Source organism: Rhinoderma darwinii, chromosome 1 (assembly GCF_050947455.1).
Source record: "Rhinoderma darwinii isolate aRhiDar2 chromosome 1, aRhiDar2.hap1, whole genome shotgun sequence".
NCBI classification, from domain to species: Eukaryota; Metazoa; Chordata; class Amphibia; order Anura; family Rhinodermatidae; genus Rhinoderma; species Rhinoderma darwinii.
Window position 1 is genome coordinate 292,655,926 of NC_134687.1, and position 25,562 is coordinate 292,681,487.

At 43.1% G+C, this 25,562-nt stretch overlaps 1 protein-coding gene across 6 annotated transcripts in view; it reads left to right on the forward strand.

Annotated features, from left to right (window-relative positions):
* Positions 1-25,562, forward strand: part of EPS15L1 (epidermal growth factor receptor pathway substrate 15 like 1) — a 239,977-nt gene that overhangs the window by 196,765 nt on the left and 17,650 nt on the right. Inside the window, exon 23 of one of the 6 annotated variants that reach the window (XM_075825348.1) lies at positions 18,459-18,831. The exons of the other annotated variants lie outside the window; for them this stretch is intronic. Within the exon in view, the coding sequence (XP_075681463.1) occupies positions 18,459-18,490 (32 nt within the window). The 3' untranslated portion in view covers positions 18,491-18,831. Of the gene's footprint in view, positions 1-18,458; positions 18,832-25,562 lie in introns of those variants that run through there. 6 annotated transcript variants of the gene reach the window in all.

Here is a 25,562-nt window from a genome sequence, read left to right on the forward strand (position 1 = left end):
TACCTATAAAAACTATTACTCGTCTCGCAAAAACAAGCCCTCAGACAGCTCAGTCGACAAAAAAATGTAAAAGTTATGGCTCTTACCACTTGGCGACAGAAAAAATACATTCTTTTTACAAAAGTAATTTTATTGTGCAAAAAGTTGTAAAACCTAAAAAAGTTCTATAAATTAGGTATCGCCGGAACCGTACTGACCCGCAGAATGAAAGTAACATGTAATTTATAACGCATGGTGAACGCTGTATAAAAAAACTTTAAAAACTATGGCAGAATTGCTGTTTTTTTATTGCCTTGCCTCCCAATAAAGGATAACAAGTGATCAAAAAGTTGCATGTACCCCAAAATGGTACCAATAATAACTATAGCGCGTCCTGCAAAAAAACAGCCCTCACCCCACTACGTCTATGAAAAAATAGAATCCGTTAAGACTCCAATAAGTCAGGAAAGAAAAATATGCAGTTGTGGTGGCCCGAGGGGAACATTTCTTCTGTTTCAAGAGGCGAATTATCAAGGCATTAAAATTAGGGAACCAGGAAGGGGAGGGCCCAAACATATCTGCTGGAAGAGAGGGTGCCCATATTCTACCAGGACAACACTTCCCAGCAAAATTCTTCAAACTGCAAAGGTGCAGAGTGTGGACCAAAAGGGGGATAAGTAACTACACCATTTATCAGTTGCGACACCAGCCTGTGCAGAGAGGATTGCTTCACAGCGTAACACACATCTATGGATTATTTTATTGTTTACCCCATTATTATACCACCTGACTATACCCCTGATATACTCTGCCCAGCTTACATATGCCCCACATTATAAACGTAAACACCAGTAAAACTCCAAACAAAACTACTACCAAGCAAAATCCACGCTCCAAAAGCTAAATGGCGCTCCTTCCCTTCTGAGCCCTACAGTGTGCCCAAACCGCTGTTTACTTCCACATATATGGCATCGCCATACGTGGGAGAACCCTTTTAACAATTTTTGGGGTGTGTGTCTACAGTGGCATAAGTCAGAGCCTCTGCAATTGTGAACCAATATAAGTTGCCAAATTAGGCCTCAATTTTGCATCGTACTCTCTCACTCCTGAGCCCTGTCGATAGTCCAGGCAAAATATTAGGGCCACATGTAGGGTGTTTTTAAAACCAGGAAACACAGCATAATAATTAGAGAGCTGTCTTGTTATGTTGGCACAAGCTGGTCACCACATATTGGCATATCTATGGAAAAAATACCATTTTCACTCTGCAACATCGAGTGCACACTAATTTCTGCAAAACACCTGCAGGGTTGAAATGCTCGCTACACCCCTAGGCGAATACCTTGAGAGGTGTAGTTTCCAAAATGTCACTTGTGGGGGGTTTCCACTGTTTTGGTCCCACAGGGGCTTTGCAAATGCAACATAGTGCCCAGAAACCAATCCAGCAAAATCTGCACTCCAAAAGCCAAATGGCGCTCCTTCCATTCTGAGCCATACCGTGTGCCTAAACAGCAGTTTATGACCACATATGGGGTATTGCCATACTCCGGAGAAATTGCTTTACAAACGTTGTGGTTCTTTTTTTCCTTTATTGAGAAAATGAAAAAATTTGAGCTAAAGCTACGTCTTATTGAAGAAAAAGGATTTTTTTTCACTGCCCAATCCTAATAAAATCTATATAACCCCTGTGCGGTCAAAATGCTCACTACACCCATAGATGAATTCCTTAAGGGGTGTAGTTTCCAAAATGGGGTCACTTGTGGGAGGTTTCCACTGTTTTGTCCCTTCGGGGGCTTTGCAAATGTGACCTGGCCTCCGCAAAATTTGAGCTCCAAAAGCCAAATGGCGCTCTTTCCCTTCTAAGCCCTGCCGTGTGTCCGAACAGCCATTTAGGACTACATGTGGGGTATTGTTTTAATCGGGAGACATTGCTTTACAAATGTGGCGCTGCTTTTTCTCTTTTAGTCCTTGTGGAAATGAGAAAAAATTAGCTAAACCTATATTTTCTTTGAAAGAATGTAGATTTTAATTTTCACAGCCTACTTCCAATAATTTCTGCAATAAACCTGTGGGGTCAAAATGCTCACTATACCCCTAGATAATTTCCTTGAGGGGGTCTAGTTTCCCAAATGGGGTCAATTTTGGGGGGTTTCCACTGTTTTGGCACCGCAGGAGCCCTCCAAACCTGACATGGTGCCTAAAATATTTTCTAATAAAAAGGAGGCCCCAACACTCAATATGGCCTTTGCTTCTGAGGCCGGTGCTTCAGGCCATTACCATACTAGGGCAACATGCGGGATATTTCTAAAGACTGCAGTCTAAAGGGTTAAGAAACGTTCTAAATGCTGTTTTGAATACTTTGAGGGGTGAAGTTTTTTCAAAACCACTTCACAACTGAACTGCCCCCTGTAAAAATAGCCTTTTGACATTTTCTTGAAAATGTGAGAAATTGCAACTAAAGTTCTAAGCCTTGTAATGTCCTAGAAAAATAAAATGATATTCAAAAAACGATGCCAATCTAAAGTAGACATATGTGGGATGTTAATTAGCAACAATTTTGTGTGGTATAACTGCCTGTCTTACAAGCATATACATTTAAATTTAGAAAAATGCTAATTTTTGCAATTTTTCACAAAATGTTTGTGTTTTTCACAAATACTGAATGTATCGAGCAAATTTTGCCAGTAACAAAGTCCAATGTGTCCCGAGAAAACAATCTCAGAATCGCTTGGATAGGTGAACGCACTCCGAAGTTATTATCGCATACATAAAACATGCCAGATTTGAAAAATTAGGCTCTATCAGGAAGGTCAAAAGTGGCCAAAGAGGGAAGGGGTTAAGAAGGCGGTGTGCAGAGAACTGCATCGCTGATTTCTAGCGGGTTCATGAGTGTTGCAAGCCCCCCTCTCACACAAAAAAACATTTTATATATATATATATATATATATATTAAATCATACCACCATACCAGATAAAATATTACCTGCATACGGTTACTGAGCACAACTCACTATTATAAGACCAATATTACCAATAATAATACATTATAAGGTCCTGAATATTACCCCATACTGTTACTGAGTAATACGGCCACACCATAACCACATAGTGACTGAATAATACCCCCATATTGTTACTGAATAAAAACCGCTATACAAACACCAATATTACCACCATATAATGACCATATAGTGGTAGATGCTAGTTATACACAGGAGCTCTGCAGACCATATAAGTGATTACAGCATATTTACATCTAGTGACTCACAGGTGATGTTTTCTCTGATTAGTCATTCACGTCCCTTTTTTTTTTCTCCATCCGGCCCAGACCACTGTGATTACTTATTCCAGCCACGACTTGTCTCTGCAGAATTTGACACACAGACCTGTTGGTTTCTCACTTTTCCAGCACCCTCGACACCTATACCCTATCCTATGAACAAACTCCTAATCCACACTGTCCTAGACAGTAATAATGATCCCTTAATGCTCGACACAAAAGTGCCCATCAGTAACCGTGCCCTTTGTGCCCCCACAGTAATAATGCCCCCTTTGTACCCCCTGTACATAGCGCCACACACACCCCCTGTACATAGCGCCACACACAGCCCCCCTGTAGATAGCGACACAGTCCTCCCCCTTGTATATAATGCCACACAGCCCCCTAGAAGATAGTGCCACACAGCTCCCCTTTTGTATATAGTGCCACACAGCCCCCCCTTGTATATACTGCCACATAGACCCCCTTGTATGTAGTGCCACACAGCCCTTCCTCCCTTGTATGTAGTGCCACATGGCCCACCTCCCTTGTATATAATGCCACACCCCCCTTAGTAGATAGTGCCACACGGCCACCCCCTTAAAGATTTCGCCAAACACAGCCCCCTGTAGATAGCGTCACACAGCCCTCCCCCTTGTAAATAGGGCCAGACTGCTCCCCTAGTAGATAGGGCCGCGCCCCTGGTACACAGTGTCGCGCCCCTCCCTGGTACCCAGTGCCGCGCCCCTCCCTGGTACCCAGTGCCGCGCCCCTCCCTGGTACCCAGTGCCGCGCCCCTCCCTGGTACCCAGTGCCGCGCCCCTCCCTGGTACCCAGTGCCTATAGCACACCTTATATACCCACCAAGAAAGCCCATGACACACGCTAATAATAAAGCATGAAACGTTTAAATAGATAAAGATATTAAATCCTATTATAATTACCCTGGCTGACCATGTTGCTTCAAACTGCAACCCTTTTGCCTTGGTCTTTTTCCTTTATCATGGGCAGCACGGTGGTTTGCACCTTTTGTCTTGCAACGCTGGGTTCCATTCTGACCAAGAGCAGGGAGTTTGTATCTTCTCCCTGTCTTTGCATGGGTTTCCTTCAGTTTCCTCCCAAACTCCAAAAACATACTGATAGTTTCATTTTGGAGTTTAATTTGTAAGCTCCATTGGGGACAGGGATCTCTGTACATCCCTGTGGGATATGTTAGCACTATATAAATGAAAAAAATAAAACATGTTCTATTAAATTTCTGCTTGACTAATTCAAAGTTAACTGAGATTTTCTTACAGCATATATCTATTGCAATGCAGGCTGCTAAAAAACAAAACAAAACCTCAATTAGCCCATGAGAGGGGTTCTGTAGGCATTTTATATTGATAGCCAATCCTTAGGATAGTTCATCAATATTAGATCGGTGGGGGTCCGGCTTTTCCCAGTTTACAGGCACAGCGCCGAATACGTCTGTGCCTGGGATTGCAGTTCCGGTTCCATGCAAGTGAATGGCACAGCCGCTACAGATGTGTTCGGCGCTGTGCCTGTAAACACTGCAGAGGCTGTAGCAATGAACGCCATGGCCTCTTCAGGAAGCTAAATTGGCTGGGGTGCGAGTCGGACCACCACTGATCTAATATTGATCGTCCATCCTAAGGATAGGCCATCAATCTAAAATGCATGTAGAACCCCTTTAAGGGATATTTAGGATCTTCTGATGCAGCAGAGCTTGGGCTGTGGTCAGTGTCGGTAATTAACCACCTGGTAACCTGTGGTCAACTTCACCAAGTGTTAAACATGGCACCCTCCTGTCCACATCCTTTTAAAACAGTTGAGAGACACAGGGGGACAAACCTCATCCAAAAAATCTACCACTACATCAAGAGTTCATAACTTGCTACGAGCACCAACCATTCTCTCAGATCGTCATGTGCCTCCCCAGCTGTTGACAGCTGCAGATACTATTGTGCACTAGTGGCACCAGAGATGTCATGGCATTATTAGAACTTGGTGCTAGGGTCAAAACCATATGACAGACTGCTAACTCTAGAGTAAGAAACTTATTTATAGTTTATATCTTTATTAGATATTTTGCCTTTTAATATTTCCCTTGTCTAAACACCAACTTTTGTATCTGAGAGTGACTCATAGATAGTGTATAGGTGTTTTTAGAGAAGAGAACCATACATTTAAGTCCCGGGCTTAATGAAAGTGTTTTTCTGCTGTGGTTTCTAGGGTGTAAATTCGTGATACCTCCTCTATAATGGTATAATCCCCTGTCCATCCACCATTTGTTCCCAGTGAAAATAATCCCATAAAGCCACTGAGTGGGAGCATGTGGAGTAAAGTGCGAAAGTAGCAATCAAATTCTTCTATGCAAAAAGGGATTTTTCATTATTAATTTAGAATGTTAAGGTGGTTTGCTTTAAAAATTAAATGTAATCAACAAGTTATTAGTCAGGTAATTGCTGCCAGATTAATGTGGATTTTCTAGTTCAATGCAGAATTACCTGAGGATTAATCATAGCTATATTGCTACGAAGACATAATACACATTCAGGATTCTTTCTAATTACTGAATCAGAAAAAGGCCGTACAAGCTACAAAGCAGAAGTGAGATTATCATAGGCCATAGAGTACAACTCATGTAAATAATCTTTATTTTAAGGCTACAACATAAACATCTGTGGCCTATTTGGAATTTAATATTTTGATTTGTGCAGTTAGAATGCACTTTTGTGATTTAGCACCCCCTGACTTTGTGCCTGAAAAGAATAAACAGCAAGTTGCTCCGTGGATGAATGTAAAATTGTAGCTTTGTAATTTATCTGCATTCTGATTTATTTTTTTTTAGATTTTCATTTACTTCCCACTTTATTTTTAACTGTAAAAAACAAAGACTTTTGCAACCTGGAAACCATTGACAGATTCCTATAGACTAATCTGATATTGTTTTTTTCCTCTCTATTAAAGAGAATCTGTAATTTAGCCAGACATGTCTGTTTTAGTATTGCATTCCTACAAAAATTACAATTCTGGAGCATCTTTTTTAGAATTCAGTATTGTGCTGTTCCTCCTGGAAATGTATGAATAAATTGACAACTGGGTGTAACTATTCCCCTTATCAATGGGGCATGTCCCTTTACAGTGTGGCACTGTCCAATTAGCGCTGGTAGTGTTAGGCTTTGTAGGGACACAATCTTTTGACTAGGGGAATAACAATGCCTAGTTGTCAATGTATTCATACATTTCCAGGAACAGTGAGTTGGGCTGGCAGTGAGTATTGCTGTGACAACTGGGGGGTGGGCTTGTTTTGAGTGTTGGTTTCACTACTGGGAGGGGGATGGGTAGAGTGTTGTTGTAACCACTAGGAACGTGAAGGGGCAGGCTGTGACTACTTTGAAAGTTCGGGGGGGGGGGGGGGCGGTGCCCTGTGAATACTTTGGTAGTGAGGCGGGTAAGTACATGCAGTTTTTGCCACTATGTGGTTTTATTGCGGATTGGTAATGGTGTGACCCTCTGTAGCACCATTTCTGTCCCATGTGAATGTGCTTTTACTACTAGAGGGGGAAATAGACAGACCGTTTTACTTCTGGGGGGGGGGGCGCTGCTGTAACTAACAAGAGGAGCTCTAGTCTGATTATTGGAGGGGCAAGTCAGGCTCACATATCCTCAGTTGCAGTGTGGATTTATCTCTAAAGCGTTTTGCTGCTGGCTCCTAACTTTTAGAGCTGGCTTCTAGACTTGACTAAGATTTGCCGAGGTCTGCCCTAAATAGTAACTACAGGTTGGTTGTCCGGCTGGCAGAAGACCACCAGACACCAAGAAGAGAAGGTGGGTATATTTTCTTACCAACTGTCAAAATTAACATTAGACAATAGCTGACATAAATATGTATTCCATTTTAAGCTTTCTCTATGGAATTAAACAAACAGAAGAACTTGAACTTACTGTATTTTATTCATTTCTGTTTTGCGATTTTTCATATTATAACAAACAAACCCATACTTATGTATAAAAATTGTACGACTATTACATTATTTTTTCGCAAAAAATGCAAAGAAAATCACTCTAATAGCCTAAAAAAAATACACAAAAGTTTTATCTATTTTATGAGTATGCATAGAAAAATCACTAGAAAGGGTCCCAAAATTGCCTCCTAGGCGCCAGCCTGTTGGGAGAATGTCTTCCCAGACCCTGAATCTGCCAGGCAAGGTGATAGTGAATGTGGCTCCTGACCATCACGCGCAAACTGTCATTTTTGCCAGCTATGAGCTGGCATATATTTTTGCTACAATTTCTGGCGCGGTAAATCTAGCCCACAGTGTATCAACCTAATGTCTTTGAGGTGCTCCTATCTATAGAGTTTTTGTGACAGTGAGCAATACATAATTTGCATTACCTGAGGGGACATTTAATAAGGCTTAACTGATTACATTTTGTACCTTGTTAGAACAGCCGAAGATGCGACAAATTTATTAAGAGGAGTTTGATTCTTAAGAAATTTGCTGCATCCTACTCTTGTGGGCTTCTGTCTGAGGCTAGTGTGTGAAATGCCAGGTTTACTAAATTTTGGCCTATGTGGACACCTATATGAACTCTTAAGGCCTCATGCATTCTTCCATCACCATTTCACGGGCATTTCTCAAGGATCCATGGGTCCGTTATGGTATCCATGTAGTTTCCGTGTGTACTCCTTGTCCGTTTCGGTTTCAAACGGACGTTGTGCTTCCGTGTTTCCAATAAAAAAAATGGAAGGTATTGAACTTTATTTGAACTTGTCATATGTCCCAGCCTGTGAACTTTGGCACGCCCTGCCATTGCTAGGGCAACGGATCCATCAAAAACGGAACGGCACACAGAAGCCTTCCGTGTGCCATCTGTTTTTTTTGACTGACCCATTGACTTCTATGGGCCCCACAGTCACGGAATCACTGACCAAAGTAGCACATGCTTTTCTTTTGACGGAACGCAACAACAGATCAGTCAAAATAACGGAAGTGTGCATGGGCCTATTGAAATGAATGGGTTCAGGGTTCTATCCGTGACAAAAACGGATAGCACCCTGAAGGGAAAAACTGAAGTGGGCATGAGGCCTTAGACATCTCATTCCAAAACCAGGGGCCTTATTATGGAGTTGGGCCCCTCTTTTGGGCTATAGCAGTCTCTAATCTTCTCAGAGGGCTTTCTTCAAAATTCGAAGGGGGGGAGGGAGTATGACCTCATTTAGCCAAAATAGCGTTTGTGAGGTCAGACACTGATGTTGAAAGTGAGGACCTGGCTCACAATCCGTGTTCCAATTCATCCCAAAGGTGTTCGATGGGATTGATGTCAGGGCTTTGTGCAGGCCACTCAACTTCTTTCACACTAAACCCATCACACCATATCTTTATAGACCTTCCTCATGCTGGAACAGAAAAAGGCCTTCCCCAAAGTTGGAAGCATACAATTGTCTAAAATGTATTTGTACGCTGTAACATTAATACACTTCACTGGAAATAAGAGGCCTAGCCTAAACTTTATAAACAGCTTTACACTATTCTCTCTCCTGCACTAACTTTCAGCATAAGCACTATGCACTGCCGGTGAGATCAGCAGATCAGCAATGTCATGACTTATGGCAAAGGTTGTATACTATAAGGCCCCATGCACACGACAGTGAAAAACCTCAGTTTTTGCAGACCGCAATTGCGGTCCGCAAAAATGGACCCATTCACTTTCATTGAACGCGGACACCTTTCCGTAGCGCTACGGATGGGTGTCTGTGCCATAGAAATGTTCCGAAAATGATGGAACATGTCCGTTCTTTAGCATTTTGCGGCCCGAAAATGCGGGTGGCAGTCGGCGGCGGGCCGTAATTGCGGGCGCGGTCATGTGTATGGGGCCTAACAGAGCCATGTTTAAATTAACAAAGCTCTTTCAATAAATGTATCTCTTTCTTAACCCATAGGCGCACCACGACGCAACTGTATGTCCATGTGGCCAGTGTCTTAGCGCACGGGGACGTACAGTTACTGCGTAGTTCCCGGTGCACACTGTCGGCGACAGTGTGCATCGGGAACCGGGAGGCCAGCTGTCCCTGACAGCTGACACTCCACTGTATGCCGATCAGCTGCTTATTTCCGCTGATTTCGGCAATTAACCCCTTAATTGCGGTGATCGATTGCAATCACCGCATTTTATGGGTTTCTAGCACATCGGCAGACCTCACAATGAAATCGTGAGGTTTGCAGATGGCTAGCATGGCGACCGGAGGCCAAGTTATGGCCTCCGTGTCTGCCAATCAGGACCAACCTCCTGATAGACTTCCTGTCAGAGTCACAGGACGTCACTGCCGTTCGCGATGCACACTGTCGATGATAGTGTGCATCGGGAGCCGGGAGGTCAGCTGTCCCTGACAGCTGACACTCCACTGTTGCCGATCAGAGGCTCATTGCTGCTGATTTCGGCAATTAACCTGTTAAATGCGAAGCTCGATTGCGATCTCCGCATGTAGGGGTTTTGTAGCACATCAGCAGCCCCCATGCAATTGTGGGGGCTGCTGATGCTTGTGATGGCACCCGGAGGCCAGACAACGGCCTCCGGGTCTGCCATGTATGCAAGCCTATGAGGACCAGCTTCTGGCTGGTCCTCGTAGACTAACTGTCAGAGTGACTGTGATGTCACACTGACAGTTGGAATACATTACACTACCTAGGTAGTGTAATGTATTCTAGCAGTGATCAGAGCTGCAGGTAAAAAAGAAAGTGTAAAAAGTACAGAAAAAAGTTAATAAAAATGTTTTACAAAAGTGTACAAATAAAAGATTTTTTTCCCTATAATAAGTCTCTTATTTTAGGGAAAAAATGAAAACGTTAAAAAACAGTACACATATTTGGTATCTCCGCGCTCGTAACGACCCAATCTATAAAACTATAATGTTATTTTTACCGCACGGTGAACGCCGCACAAAAAAACAACTAAAAACAATGCCAGAATCACTATTTTTTGGTCACCGCCCCTCTCAAAATATAGAATAAAAAGTGATCAAAAAGTCGCATGTACCCGAAAATAGTACCCATAAAAACTACAACCCGTCCCGCAAAAAACAAGACCTCCCACAGCTTTTTTGACTGAAAAATAAAAGAATAAAGTAAGATTGTCATTTATAGCGCATTATGAGCGCCGTAAGAAATAAAGAATTTAAAACGCCCAAATCACTGTTTTTTTGGTCACCAAAGTTCTAAATAAAATGTAATAAAAAGTGATCAAAAAGTTGTATGTACCAAAAAATTGGTACCAATAAAACTACAGCTCGTCCTGCCAAAAATAAGCCCTCACACCGCTCAATTAATGGAAAAATAAAAAAGTTATGGCGTTTGGAAGGCGGGAAGTGAAAAACTAAAATGGAAAAGCAAAAAAGGATCACTCCTGCAAAGGTTAATTAATTTCCTTTATCCCTTGTGAAAATGAAAAAATGCAACATTTTAGTGGACAAAAATGTTTATATTAATTTTCACGGCCTAATTCTACTAAATTCTGGAAAAAAACCTGTCTGGTATAAATGCTTACTAAACCCCTAGAAAAACTCCTTGAGGGGTGTAGTTTCCCAAATGGGGTCACTTTTGGAGGGTTTCCCCTGCTTTGGTCCCTCCAGGGGGTTGCAATCGCGACATGGCACTAAAAACCAATCCAGCAAAATCTGCGCTCCAAAATCCAAATGGTGCTCCTTCCCTTCTGAGCCCTGCTGTGGGTCCAAACATCAGTTTATTACTACATATGGGGTATTTCTGTAATCGGGAGAAGATGCTTTACAAATGTTGGAGTGCATTTTCTTCTTTATTCCTTGTAAATATTACAAATTACTATGTTTTTTCAGAAAAAAAGTAGATTTTCATTTTCACAGACTAACTCCAATAAATATAGCAAAATACCTGTGGGGTCAAAGTGCTAACTATACCCCTAGATAATTTCCTTGAGGGGTCTAGTTTCCAAAATGGGGTCACTTTTGGGGAGTTTCCACTGTTTTGGACCACAACACCTCTTCAAACCTGACATGGTGCCTAAAATATAATCTAAAAATAAGCAGGCTACAAATACATGTTGTTTTTTTTATGAAACCGGTACGCTTTAAATATGACCCTAACCTGTAAGTGACCGAAACATCGGAACTCAATAAATAGGAGGGGTGTCCACATACTTTTAGCAATATAGTGTATGGTACAAAAAAATATTTTTTAATTGGGCAGAATACATTCATTCAGTTAATATGCATATACTCTGTTCATTGCAGGCTTTTTTTTTTTTATACTGCACCTATTGCTTATGGAGATGAACAACTGATATCTGCTTATGTTGCTACTAAGAGAAAAATATAATTTAGAAGGTAACCTGTGGTTTCCCTCAAAAAGCTGAGGAATGAGTAGAACCGAAAGTTCAGTTACAAAGTGGAAAAGGCGTGTTAAAGCAGTTAAAATACATAGTTGTTTGATTTGATATTTTTGTAGCTAACAGCACTCACAAAATGTGCAGGTGCAGAGTCACCTATGGGAAGGGTGGCAAATAGTGTCCTCATTACGGTTAAGCCAGAGCCATTAGCACTGTATGACACTAGGGCACTAGTAGTGAGTGAAGACTACAATGCACAGATCACAATGTATGTGACTTACAGGTGTTCTTTATCTAACTCCATATAGTCAGTTCATGGTTAGTAATAGATGTGAGTGGTGCCCAACTTCTAGGCCAAGTACCTGTATCAGTTGTCAGTTAAATTGTTCAGCTGAATGCAGTCATTATTACCAATTCTTATGTAAATCAACCAACAATAATATATAATGGGAGTACAGAGAAACACAAGAAAATTACATGACACTTGTCTGGCCAGTGAGGATTGTACAGATAAAAAAGCAACTGCATTTCTGGCTGAATTAATGCCACAGTTCCGGGCCAAATTGATGCGGTTATCTAGGGCCCAATTCATGCCCCCAGATAATACTGCCATATATTTCTCAACTAACCGTTCTGTGAGTAAATCACATAAGTTTCCAGAATGTAAATTGCTCTACAAAAATCTCCAAACCCTTTGGCACTTCTCATAGATTTCTGTAAGGACTTCTTGACACAGGTCCATCAGATTGTGGGTTTGTATAAAAAAAACAAAAAAAAAAACGCACCCTGTGAATAAGTTCTAAATCGAAATCTGATACCACATTCTTAAAATAAGGTCGCTCAACTCAAAAACAGTTTGCTTATGATACGGTGTCATATTTCCAGAAAGGCCGGATTTACTCTTGGCAGTTTGCTGCAGTTTTTAATACATTTTTCTTTTAGCCAAAGTTAGGATTGGATTCTAAAGAGAGAAAAAGTTTAAAGGAAATGGTTATACTACTTTTTTTTTTAGCCATTTGATTTTGGACTGAAAAAGAAGCCTAATATGTATCTAAGTAGTGCCAAAGGGGTTTACACTGTTTATAAAAGCCATTCCTTCGTAAAATGAGTAGTGATCTAAGATCGAAAACTTTAGTCAATATTATCTTACATTTTAGGCCACTTTCACATGGCAGTATTTTGGTCAGTATTTATTCCTGAAGGATTTTGATCTGCCTGCAATTTCTTGACGCGATTTTCGCTGCCTTTTCCAGCGACAGCCATTGAGCACCATGGGCAAAAAACTCTGTGAAAAACGCTTTCTATGCTTCCCATTGATTTTCTTTTTTTACAGCAAACGGCTAAAAATCGCCACGGAAAAAAACGCCTCTGCCTCCTATTAAAATCAGTGGGAGGCGGTTTCGGACGTTTTTACCGCTGATTCCCACGTGTCCGCGTTGTAATTTTCAAGTAAAAAAAACCTGTAAGCTGGGCAGTCCCATGCGGCACATTTTGTTGCAGAAGTTTCTGAATGGAACCTGCTGCAGATACAAGTTCCTTCACATGAATGGAACTGATTTTCAGTCGCAGAAATTTCTGGCACAAAATCTGCCGCATGTAACTGCACTCTAAGGCACGCAGTATATCCGCCCTGTGCGTCACAAGGAAATCCGGGCAAAAAAACGCACCAGACTGTGGAGCAGCTTTTCGCCCCCAGAATGTCATCTGCGTAAAACTGCAGCACTTAGCCGGCCTCCCTAAATGACGTTTTATCCCAGGAGACCGCTGCAGCGGCGGTCACATGGGATGAAGTGTCATCCCAGGAGGCAGGCTGTCTGACATCATCCATGCCGGCCTCTTGGGATGACTTCATCCCATGTGACCGCCTATACAGCCTGTGATTGGCTGCGGTGGTCACATGGGATAAAACTTTATCCCAGGAGGCTGTGCTGGAGGGAGGAACACAGACTTCTGGGTATGTATGAGTTATTGTTTTTTTCCGAGTTGCGTTTTTTGCGGCGGAATCGCTGTGAAGCCGCCGCAAAAAATGCAGCAACTGCTATTTGTTGCGGATTTTACTGCCCTATTGACTTCAATAGGGAAAACCTGCAACAAATAAGCAGCGTTTACACAAATACAATTGACATGTTGTGAAATAAAATTCTGCAGGTCAATTTGATCGTATTTTTTCCTCTCAGTATTTACGCAGTGTGTAGATGAGATTTGTTTTATCTCATACACTTTGCTGCTACAGTATTTGCTGCGGATTTTCTGCAACAAATTCAATTGCGGAAAATCTGCAGTATTTACGCAACGTGTGAACTGCCACGAACCCTAATCTGTCCAGCACTTGTTTAATCATCACATGACTGGGACAGATCCCCTCGCAAAAAACAATGAAGGTTCCAATTGAATGCCCGTAAGCAGAGATGTTGAAAGATGGACATACGGTATCAGAAATTTGTATAACTTTTCAATATATAAAGAATAATTTTTTGCTGAAATACTCCTTTCTTGTTATTACATGAGCCATTCAGTCTTCGCTTAGTGTCAGTAGGAGGCAGACACTTATGCTAATAGCAGCAGAGTCTCTACCAAGAATTTTCCTTTTATTTTATTCTTTTCATCATGAAGAACTAGGGTCACAGGGTCTCCCGGTGTTCTCATTCGGTGGGCACACAATGTCATATGCAAATCCAGTATTGTCCAACCTGCTTATAAAGAAAAAGCGGGACATCAGCTGATGCTTTGCTTGGGCACTCCAGCGATCGGAAACCAATGAAGTCACTGACCAAATGTCTGGAGCAGTGCTGGAGTCCTGAGCAAAGCGCTAGCTGATGCTCTGCTCAGGGACTCCAGCAATAGGCAGTGTGGCAAGCCCTCAGTCACGAGGGGCCATGTCGGTGCGTCATCAATATTAGAAAAGCTCCAGTACTTCCGGAAACAGTTCACCGGGATTGAACGGCACCATTTGGTACCAAATTTTTAATTAAAGTATATTAGTAAGTGACTTCTTTTTAAATAAAAATATGAATGCAAAGCAATTTTTTGTCCCCAGATAACCCCTTTAAGCCCCAACGTTCAGTTTTTCCTGCCCACTCGAAACTAGAGGGTATTGTCTTTAAGGAATGGAAGCACCCGGACAAGAAGTTTTCCCACTCTAGCCATCTGGATGTTTTCTACCTCTTTCCAGAGAGCAATTCTTCCATTTGGTGTTCGGACTCCGGTGGTGGATTCTCTTGTTTCTCGCCTAGCCACGGCCACTACCTTGTTGTTAGCAGATTCCACTTCCTTAAAGGATCCCCTGGATCGCTGCATGAACTCCTTTGCGAAAACCACTTTTAAGGCCTCGGGCTATGCCCTTCGCCCAATTTTTGCATCTGTCTGGGTTAGCAGAGCCGTCACTGAATGGGCTCACAAAATTCGTTATGGCCCTCCTCAGAGAGACTATTTGATCTGTCTCGCCTCATCTCCAATGCGTATATCTGCGAAGCTGCTCTTGACACTGCCCCGTCTGGTGGCGCGGGCTTCTGCTTCCTCTGTCGCTATTCGCAGGACCAGCTGGCTCAAGGCTTGGTCTGCTGATTCAGCCTCCAAGCGCTCCCTGACTGATATACTTTTTCAGGGTCTCGTCTCTTTGGGCCTAGGTTAGACAAGATTATCTGGGAATCCACGGGTGGCAAAAGCACCCATCTTCCTCAGAATAGACCTAAGCACACCACAACCAGCCAAAAAGGCGGGTCTGTTTTTATGTTCCTTTTCGTGGTTTCTCCAACACCACTTCCACAGGCCGCAGACTCGCCCGGATCAGAAAGTCAAACCTTCCTTCAAGAACCGGCCCTCCTGCTGTCCCCGACCTTCACTTGCAAGGGTTGATAATGACAAGGCCACTTCTGCCTGCAGGTGCGCCCCTGCTCGACTTGTCTCGGGTGGGAGGCAGGCTTCTGCACTTCAGTCATCTGGCTCGCTCTTCGGACGACTGGGTTCAAGTGGTAATATGTTCAGGATACAACATTGAATTTTCCAGCCTCCCTGCACAGCGTTTTTCAGTCCGCTGTTCCGCAGTCTCCATCCAGGGCGGCACCCTTTTTTTGGGCAATCTACTCCAGTACCCTTGAATCAAAGGTTGGGGCTTTTTTTCCAACGTTTTTGTCGTCCCCAAAAAATGAACGATTTATCCGGGTTCTCAAGCGCCTAAACGCGCATGTTCGGGTCCGTCGTTTTCAGATGGAATTTCTCCAATCTGTCATCGCTTCCATAGCACAGGGTGAATGTCTTTCTTCTGTTTACATCAAGAATGCATATCTACATGTCCTCCTTATCTGTGCTTCCCACCAGCGCTCGCGCTTTGCGGTACTGTCTCATTACGAATTCCTAGCTTCTTCTTTCGGTCTGGCTACAGTCCCGAGAGTGTTTACGAAAGTTCGCTCTGTCATAATGGCACTACTTCGCACCAGGGGGGTGTCGGTCGACCCCTACCTGGACGACGTCATAATCAAATCTCCCTCCAGGGAGGACAACGAGCTGGCTCTCCGTTTGTTTGGTGGTTGCCTTCGACAGTCACTCAGCGAAAGTTTTCAGTCCTCCGGAGCATCTCTCTGTTCTTCGGTAAGGAATTGGACGGCTGTGCTGACTTCACTCCCTCTCTGCATGCGGGTTCTCGGGACCATGCTGGCCTCAATCAAGACAATTCCATTTGCACAGTTCCACACGTGCCCACTGAAGCGGGCGATCCTTTCCCGGTTGGACCAATCCTTGCAATCGTATCCTTCCCCTCTCGGTCCGTCGCTTGTTTTGGTGGTGGATCACTTCCTCAGCTGTTCCCCGGGGGTGCTCCTTCCTCCCCCTGAACTGACTGATCCTCTCTCTCCATCAGTCTCCTGTACGTCTTCCCCCCCCCCCCTCTGCCTCTCCTGCTGCGGCTCCTCCCTCCTGCCATTCTGGCAGCGCCGCTGTTGGTACACGGACCTCATTTTTCTGTTGCCGGACGTCCAGTGGCCCCTTCCACTCTGTCCCAACCTTCTCTCTCATGGACCTCTCTTCCACCAGAAGTTAAGGTTGCTACGTTTAACGTCGTGGCTGTTGAAGCTGCCGTTCTGAGGGCTCGTGTTTTTTTGGAGAGTGCTATCGTCACTATGCTTAAGGCCAGAAAGTCCTCTTCAGCCCACATTTACCATCGTACGTGGAAGGCTTACCTTAGTTGGTGTGAGGATCGCAAGCTTCCCCCTTGCGTTTTTCCTTGTCCAGGATTCTATCCTTTTTACAAAGGGATTTGGATCACGGTTTAGCTCTCAGCTCAGTAGTGTTCAGGTCATGAGCTGCTGTCTAGTTGGTTGAGGTAAGGGTATGTGCACACACACTAATTACGTCCGTAATTGACGGACGTATTTCGGCCGCAAGTTCCGGACCGAACACACTGCAGGGAGCCGGGCTCCTAGTATCATACTTATGTACGACGCTAGGAGTCACTGCCTCGCTGCAGGACAACTGTCCCGTACTGAAAACATGATTACAGTACGGGACAGTTGTCCTGCAGAGAGGCAGGGACTCCTAGCGTCGTACATAAGTATGATGCTAGGAGCCCGGCTCCCTGCACTGTGTTCGGTCCGGTACTTGCGGCCGAAATACGTCCGTCAATTACGGACGTAATTAGTGTGTGTGCACATACCCTAAGACTATGGTTGCATGTTGTGTGTCCTCTGCCTTGAAGAGTGCTATCTTACAGAGTGCTGGTCAACAAGCAGACAGAAGAGGTCCTATATGTTCTTGTACCAAGAATCTGGTTGTAAAACATGTTGGTCCACAACTCCGCTAATAGATGACTCCGGTGTCGTCACATTCATTGAATAATCAACCACCAATAAATGGCGATACAGAGCAGGAGAAAGGGTCTTGTCATCTTTTAGGCCATGGGGAGTTTTTGAGATTTGGTCCAAACTACCTTGTTGCGGCCCAGAATGGAAGCTGTTCCCTGACTGATACTATATGAGCGAAGTGCTGTTTATGCCATTTCTTGTTATTATCTATAAAGTACCTCCTAAGGGTATGTTCACACGCAGTAGCAAAATACGTCTGAAATTACTGAGCTGTTTTCGCCTTAAAACAGCTCCTGATTTTCAGACTTTTTTTTTAACAACTCGCATTTTTTTGCGGCGTATTTTACGGACGTTATTGGAGCTGTTTTTCAATGGAGTCAATGAAAAACTGCTCCAAAAACGTCCCAAGAAGTGACATGCACTTCTTTGACGCGGGCGTCTTTTTACGCGCCGTCTTTTGACAGCGACGCGTAAAACGACACCTCGTGGGAACAGAACATCGTAAAACCCATTGAAAGCAATGGGCAGATGTTTGTAGGCGTAATGGAGCCGTTTTTTCAGGCGTAAAATGCCCGAATTACGTTGGAAAACAGTGCGTGTGAAAATACCCTTAGGCCTCATGCACACGACCGTAGCCCGACCGTAGCCGTGTGCACGCCCGTGATTTTCGTGTCGGCCGGCTGCGGACTGTCAGCGGACTGTCAGCCGCAAGCCGCCCGCACATGCACATGGCCGGGCCATTGTTTTCAATGAGCCCGGACCGCAACTCCGGACCATAATAGGACATGTCCGTACTTTCTGCGGTCCGGGTTCCCGGGCCGTGCACGGACCGCAAAAACTACGGTCGTGTGCACGGCCCCATAGAAAAGAATGGGTCCGCAATTCTCCCGTGGATTTGCGGGGGAATTGCGGACGCAAAAACACGGTCGTGTGCATGAGGCCTTACAGTGCATACTATTGAACTTATTAGCATATTGCAGTGCTGTTCAGATTAATTATTTGTCTTATTTCCTTCCTCATTTTTCCTTTGCCACCCACCCCTCTGCAACACACGAAAGCGAACTTGATAGGAAGTTATTTAACCTCCTAATATGTCTTTTGGACTGTGTGAGAAAACCAGAGCACCCAAAGGAAACCCACGAGAACGTAACGATCACATGCAGACGGTGCCATGACAGAATAACATAGAACACAGTCCCCGACCTTATGCTTTACACATACATTTTGTAGATACATAAAATTATTATACTGTGGCCTAAAATGGCACTGATGGGACTTCTTTGTCAATTTTTAATTTTGTATGTTAATTATTAGATTAATTGTCCATGATTTATCCCACGTTTGTCCTGCAATTGAAGCCCTAGACTTAAGAGATGAGCAAATTTATTCTATGGGTTGGCAGATCAGTTTTTTTGTTCTTTTAAATTCTATTTTTAAGAAGCAAAATGTATCCCTGTGGCCTGCAAATAACACTTTTGAGCGTTAAAGAGGCTCTGTCACCAGATTTTGCAACCCCTATCTGCTATTGCAGCAGATCGGCGCTGCAATGTAGATTACAGTAACGTTTTTATCACCATTTTTGTATTTATGCAAATGAGGCTTGCAAAAGTACAACTGGGCGTGTTTACAGTAAAAGTACAACTGGGCGTGTATTATGTGTGTTACATCTGGGCGTTTTTACTTGTTTTACTAGCTGGGCGTTAGGAATGGGAGTGTATGATGCTGACGAATCAGCATCATCCACTTCTCTTCGTTACCACCCAGCTTCTGGCAGTGCAGACACAGCGTGTTCTCGAGAGATCACGCTGTGACGTCACTCACTTCCTGCCCCAGGTCCTGCATCGTGTCAGACGAGCGAGGACACATCGGCACCTGAGGCTACAGTTGATTCTGCAGCAGCATCAGCGTTTGCAGGTAAGTAGCTACATCGACTTACCTGCAAACGCCGATGCTGCTGCAGAATCAACTGTAGCCTCTGGTGCCGATGTGGCCGACACGATGCAGGACCTGTGAGTGACGTCACAGATCTGCACTGCCAGAAGCTGGGCGTTGTGTAGAGAAGTGGATGATACTTCTCATCAGAACGCCCAGCTAGTAAAAGTAGTAAAAACGCCCCGATGTACGCACATAATACACGGCCAGTTGGACTTTTACTTTTCAACACGCCCAGTTGGACTTTTGCAAGCCTCATTTGCATAAATACAAAAATGGTCATAACTTGGCCAAAAATGCTCGTTTTTAAAAAATAAAAACGTTACTCTTATCTACATTGCAGCGCCGATCTGCTGCAATAGCAGATAGGGGTTGCAAAATCTGGTGACAGAGCCTCTTTAAGCTGTGTTCCTTCTACTGGACATAACCTAATATAATATACACTATATCGACAAAAGTATTGGGACACCTCCACATTACATTTACAGGATCTTTTATGGCATCCCATTCTAAATCCATAGGCATGAATATAGAGTTGGTCCCCCCCCCCCCCCCCCCCCATTTGCAGCAGTTTAGACTATACTGCTAAGGCTTTTGACAAAATTTTGGATTGTGTCTGGGAACTTTTGCCCATTAATCTAGGAGGACATTTGTGAGGTCAGACACTGATGTTGGATGAGAGGGCCGGGCTCTCAATCTCCAATGTAGTCCGTCCAAAAGGTGTTCGGTGGGTTTGAGGTCAGGGATCTGTGTGAACTGACTTGTTTCAATGGTGGTATCCTATAACTTTACCACGCTGGAATTCAATGAGCTCTTTTAGAAGGACCCATTCTTACACAAATGTATGTAAAGGTGACTGCATGGCTAGGTGCTTGATTTTATATATCTGTAGCAAAGGGACTGAATAAAACGCTTAAATACACTGATTTAAGAGGTGTGTCCCAATACTTTTGTCCATATAGTGTATATTAATGGTCCTTTCTTATTACATTGTGTTATTGAACATTGCTTAGAGCTACGGCTGCCTCGTTTCTAGGTAAAAGTTGTTGATTAGAGAGGAACTGATTTTTTTTTTTTTCTACTGTGCTTTCCGGAAGCTTGCATGTGGGTTGAGATTACTATGCTCGTGGTCTCCCTGCTTTGGTTGCAGATGGAGTTTGCAGTGCCCCACCCGTGACCACTTCCCATTTTTTTTTTTCTCTGTAATAGACTTTTGCAGTGCGAATATAGATATGTATACTTACTGTATTACTGATGAACTTTGCATCCTTTTTCTCAAACCTGTAACCTTATTACCTTGCTGTCCACTGCATACAGAGTGGGTAAACTTTTAACCCTAGATTCGAACAATATTTTATAATGCCACATTTTTTATCTCAATACCAGAGTGGCCTGTACAACAATATAGATTTTATTTGTGATCAAAATCTTAGATGAAAACGTTTATGCTTTTATGTTTTTCAATTGTTTCTTACATGTATGTTACCTTTTAAGTAGAGTAAAATAAAAAGAATAAACTAATGAGTGATTGGTACTAATTTCCCAGTGTTGTAAATATAGCTTCATGTAGAATATAGCAATATTTGCTTCTTGAAGCTTACTTAGTTATAAGAAAGCAGCAAGTTTATGGAAATTGTATTGTGTGTATTGCTACTGCAGGTCATGTATTGGTTGCAAGTGTGAGATGGGTTGTAAATGTATTTGTTCTTTTGAACATGTATCAGTGGAGCATCTTGTGATCTAATATGGTATGGCCTAATAGACAGGCAATAATGCTTTGGTATACTAAGTATACCAAAGCATTATATAAGCGATCAAAAGATCTCATAGTAAAGTCCCCTAGTGAGACTAAAAAATAATTTAATGTCCGATAAGAAAAGTTAACATGTTATTTAAACCACAAGATGAATACCGTAAAAAAACACGCAAAAAGCAATGGAATTGCTATTTTTAAAATTATGCTAAAAGTTCATCAACAAGTCCCATGTATCCCGAAATGGTACTAATGAAAACTAAACCTTGTCCCGTGAAAAACAAGCCCACATATCACTACATTGACAGAAAAATAAAAAAGCTTGGAATGCAGTGATTCAAAAACAAATTATTTTGTTTAAAACATTTTTTTATTGTACAAGCATAGTAAAACACAAAAAACCTATACATATGTGGTATCACCGTAATCGTATTGAGCCATAGAATAGAGAACTTGTTATTTACACCACACAGTGAACAGCGTAAATTTAAGATGCATAGAACAATGCCGGAAGTGCTGTTTTTTGTTTTGTTTTTTTCTCCCCCCAAAAAAAGTTAACAAAAGTTAATCAAACAATTATATGTACTTTAAAAGGGTACCATTGTAAAATTCAACTCCTCCCACAAAAAAAACAAGTTCTCATACAGCTATCTTGACGGTAAAATAAAAAAGTTATGGCTCTTTGAAAACGACAATGGAAAAACTAAAAAATGTACTTGGTCATTAAGGCTTAAAATAGGCTGGTTACTAAGGTCTTAACCAACTGTTTTATAGAATGAATCTGGCCCGACAATCATCTGATCACCACATGTCTGAAACCCCCCGTGATCAACTGTTATCATGGGGTGAAGTTGTGGCCAGCCGTACATTACATGCAGCAGTCACTGTAGGTACGGATAATTCAGCATTACATGGTGGACATTCATTCTTGAAATACAAGGACGGGCCAAGTAGGCCAGAGTGGGAGCCACTGATACTTTGCAGCTGTAGCTCATAAAGGAGCTCATTTTTATTAAATTAATGCATTTAGTGTTTTTAAGCAACTTTCAAATTCCCTTTCCATGACGCAACGGCATGATGGCGTGATTGTGCCGCTTGCGTCATTAAAAGGCGCTGAATGCCACGGCAAGAAACATGCCCTGCCAGCGCTAGTTATGCATGTAATTGTATCTGCGTCTTATAGACGCAGATACAATTATAGTGCAGGAGGGGGTGGTGGCGGCGGATTTCACTGGCGCCGCCGCTGCCCCCTCAGAGGGGCAGCAGGCCGCCGCCTGAGGCGAGAAGTTCACCTCGCTTCATGGATGGTGCGGCCCTGCTTCTATGTAAACAGTATACAAAGGAGCTGTATCTTACAAAGAAAAAAAATATGAAAAAAGTGAGTTTCAAAGTTGCGTAAAAACACAAAATACATTAATCTAATTAATAAATATAATTGCTTAAAATGGTGTACAAAGCCTTTGAGCTTTTTTATGTTCAAAACTAAAGTGAATGTCCACCTTTTAAGGGTGCGTTCACATATATCAGTTGTTTCAGCATCAGTTTTTTTGTCTCTAAAGTGATTACAACTGATGCGAAAACTGATGCAAAAATTTATCAGTTGCCATCAGGCTTTTTCACGATTTTTACTACAAAACCATCAGTTGTCATCAGTTATCGTTAGTTATTGTTTTTTACCATCAGTTTTTACCACAATGATCTAGGGTCTGAAAGTGTGCCAATTTTATCAGAGATCAGAGTGGTGCATAGCTTTTGATTGGTTACATGATAGATTAGATACTTGTGTACCATGTCAGGGCTCTCCTTCTCTGCTCTGGCCTCAGCGCTACACTGAAGACTGACACACACATTGTAATGTCACGTGTGTCATATTGAGTGCAGAGCCAAGGCCGGCGCCAAGTGAGAGAGCCCAGAAGGCATCTGCTGTCCACTCAGATCAGATCTTCGACGCAGCTTTGTGAGCCTGCAAAGACGCCAAATACTAGCTCTAACTTCAGGGAGTAGCTAATTGTTACTCCCTGAATGAAATCCCTGGCCACAGCATTGCCGACACTGTGGCTAGGGATTCCTTCAAGGAGGACCCCCTGACGCCACCGTCCATATATGGACAATGACGTCAGGGGTTACTCCTTGAACGGAATCCCCAGCCATAGCCTTGCCGACGCTGTGGCTGGGGATTCCCTCAAGGAGGACTCCCTGATGCCACTGTACAGTGATGTCAGAGGCTACTCCTTGAGCAGAATCCCCGTTGCCGACTCTGGCCGGGGATTCTGCCCCAGGAGGAGTCCCTGGTGTCAATATCTATATATGGACAGTGACCTCAGGGGTTTTCCTCTAGGAGCGGAATCCCCGGCCAGATCATCGGCAACTGGGATTCCGCTCAATCAGGAGCCACTGTCGTCACTGTCCATATATGGACAGTGATGTCAAGGGCTTCCCCGAGCACAGCGCTTAAAGTAGCGCTGTGCCTGGGGAATCCTCGGCGAGTGGAGGAACGCCCTCTGCTCCTCCGCTGTGAACTAATTCTGAAGCAGGGACCTGATGGTTCCCTGCTTCAGTATTCGTTCAGCTGTTGACAGCAGGACATACCGGAACAGTTGGGAGGTAGTCAGGGGCTCCCAGCTCACATCCACCTTTCCGCCGGGTGCTGCCGGAAGGTGCATGCGGCATCGTACGGCTACAGTGTACTAAGATGTACTGCAGGTCCGGCGCCACGATTGATGTTCCCTGTGCCAGAACAGATCCCATAGGAAGCTATGGGATCCGTTCTAGCATCTGTTTGCCTCCGGCTTTTCTTCAACATGCAGGAGGTAAACTGAAGCGGACGCCGGACGTATGTGAACGGCCCTTAACTCCAAGTTTTTAGGTCAAAAATGCTGTGCTGATGTGTTTATAGATGTGTTAATATATATTTATAGTGGTTAGAGGTTTGTTTGTTTTATACAGAACTCCAAATCCCCTACATCAGGAATAAAGGAGCTCTGACCACTATAAATATATATTAAGAAGTTAATCAGCGCAGAATTTAACCTATTTACAGTAGTGCTTGGCTGTTGCCGTCAGCCCCATAAACATAGAATGGAGTGGCAGGGCGTAGGCTTGACCGCCACTTCATTTAAGCTTCTCACTGCAATCGTCCAGTGAGGGAAAATGGGGGTTCTGCACCCCGTTCTAGTGATCAGTGGGGAGAACGGTCAGACATTTATCTCCTATGCTGTGGATAGGTGATAAATTGTGGGAAAACCCTTTAAATCGAGACCTGTTCACATCACAGCTATTCTGTAACAAAATAGTGTAGTCTTTATATAGCAACTGTCATTACAATTGCCTGTGAAGAACCCCAAAGTAATAAAAAAAAGTGTTCTATCGGTGTGACATGTGAGCAACAATAATATTCATGTGAACAAGTGATCAGTCTTGTCAGTGCCCTACTAACAAAAGAGCAGAGTGTAAGAATGCCATCAAGATGGTTCAGTGGTTAACACCTCTCCCTTGAAATTAAGTGTTTAATTCCGTTCTCACGTTTTTGTTTGTTTCTTTTTATATTTTTTTTCTTCTTCTCAGTCGTGCATATCTGATGGTATTAACGATGTGCCACAGTCACCACCCCCTGGTATTTATCTTTGGCCAAATAACAGATAATTTTCCATGCAGATCAAAATATGATTACCCAGTGGTAAGTTTAGTCAGTAGCACATTTAGCAAAGGCAGGGTCACTTTAAGCATAGAGCTGAAATTAATGTGCAAAGTGATATGTACCCAATTCTCTGCGTTATTATTAATAGTATTAACAGTATTAATGGGAAACTTTATTTTAAAAAAATGATATTTTTAATAACATTTTCAATGAAGGAATTACAACATTGTGATTCCAGAAAAAAGGTAGTACAGTATAATGGAATAAATGGATCTTAGCCCGGCTGGCAGTTTGTGGACCCAATTTGCACAAAGTTAACTGTACACGAATAGAGGGAGATATAAGAAGGAAAGGGGGCCCTCAGGCCGTGCCTATGGAGTAGTCAACAATACCCTCACAGGAAAAAGGCCTTCAAGTGGCTGGAAATATGTAAGCCCTCCCAAGGTTCCCAGTTTTTCTGGAAAGATTTTAGAGTGCCTTGCTACAAGGCAGTTATTTTCTCGTTTACCATGTAGTAGTTCATTCATTACTTGACTTCAGAGAAGTCAAGGGTTTGCTGTTTGCAAGCTCTCGCTATGATCTATTTAGCGTCAGCAAACAAGATATTTATAAGCTTTTTCTTTGTGCGAGGCACCTTTTCAATAGTTTATGGCACTTCCCAGAGGTTTGAAGTCACATTGAAACCATTGACCGTGTGGATGAGATAGTTTAGCCATATCCACAACTGCTGACTTTTGGGCAAGTCCACCAGGTGTGGAGCATGTCTCCAGTGGAGGTACAGCCCGAAATAGTTTAGGGGTATCCAGGGTTAATATGAGCAATTTAAGCTGGGACCAAGTA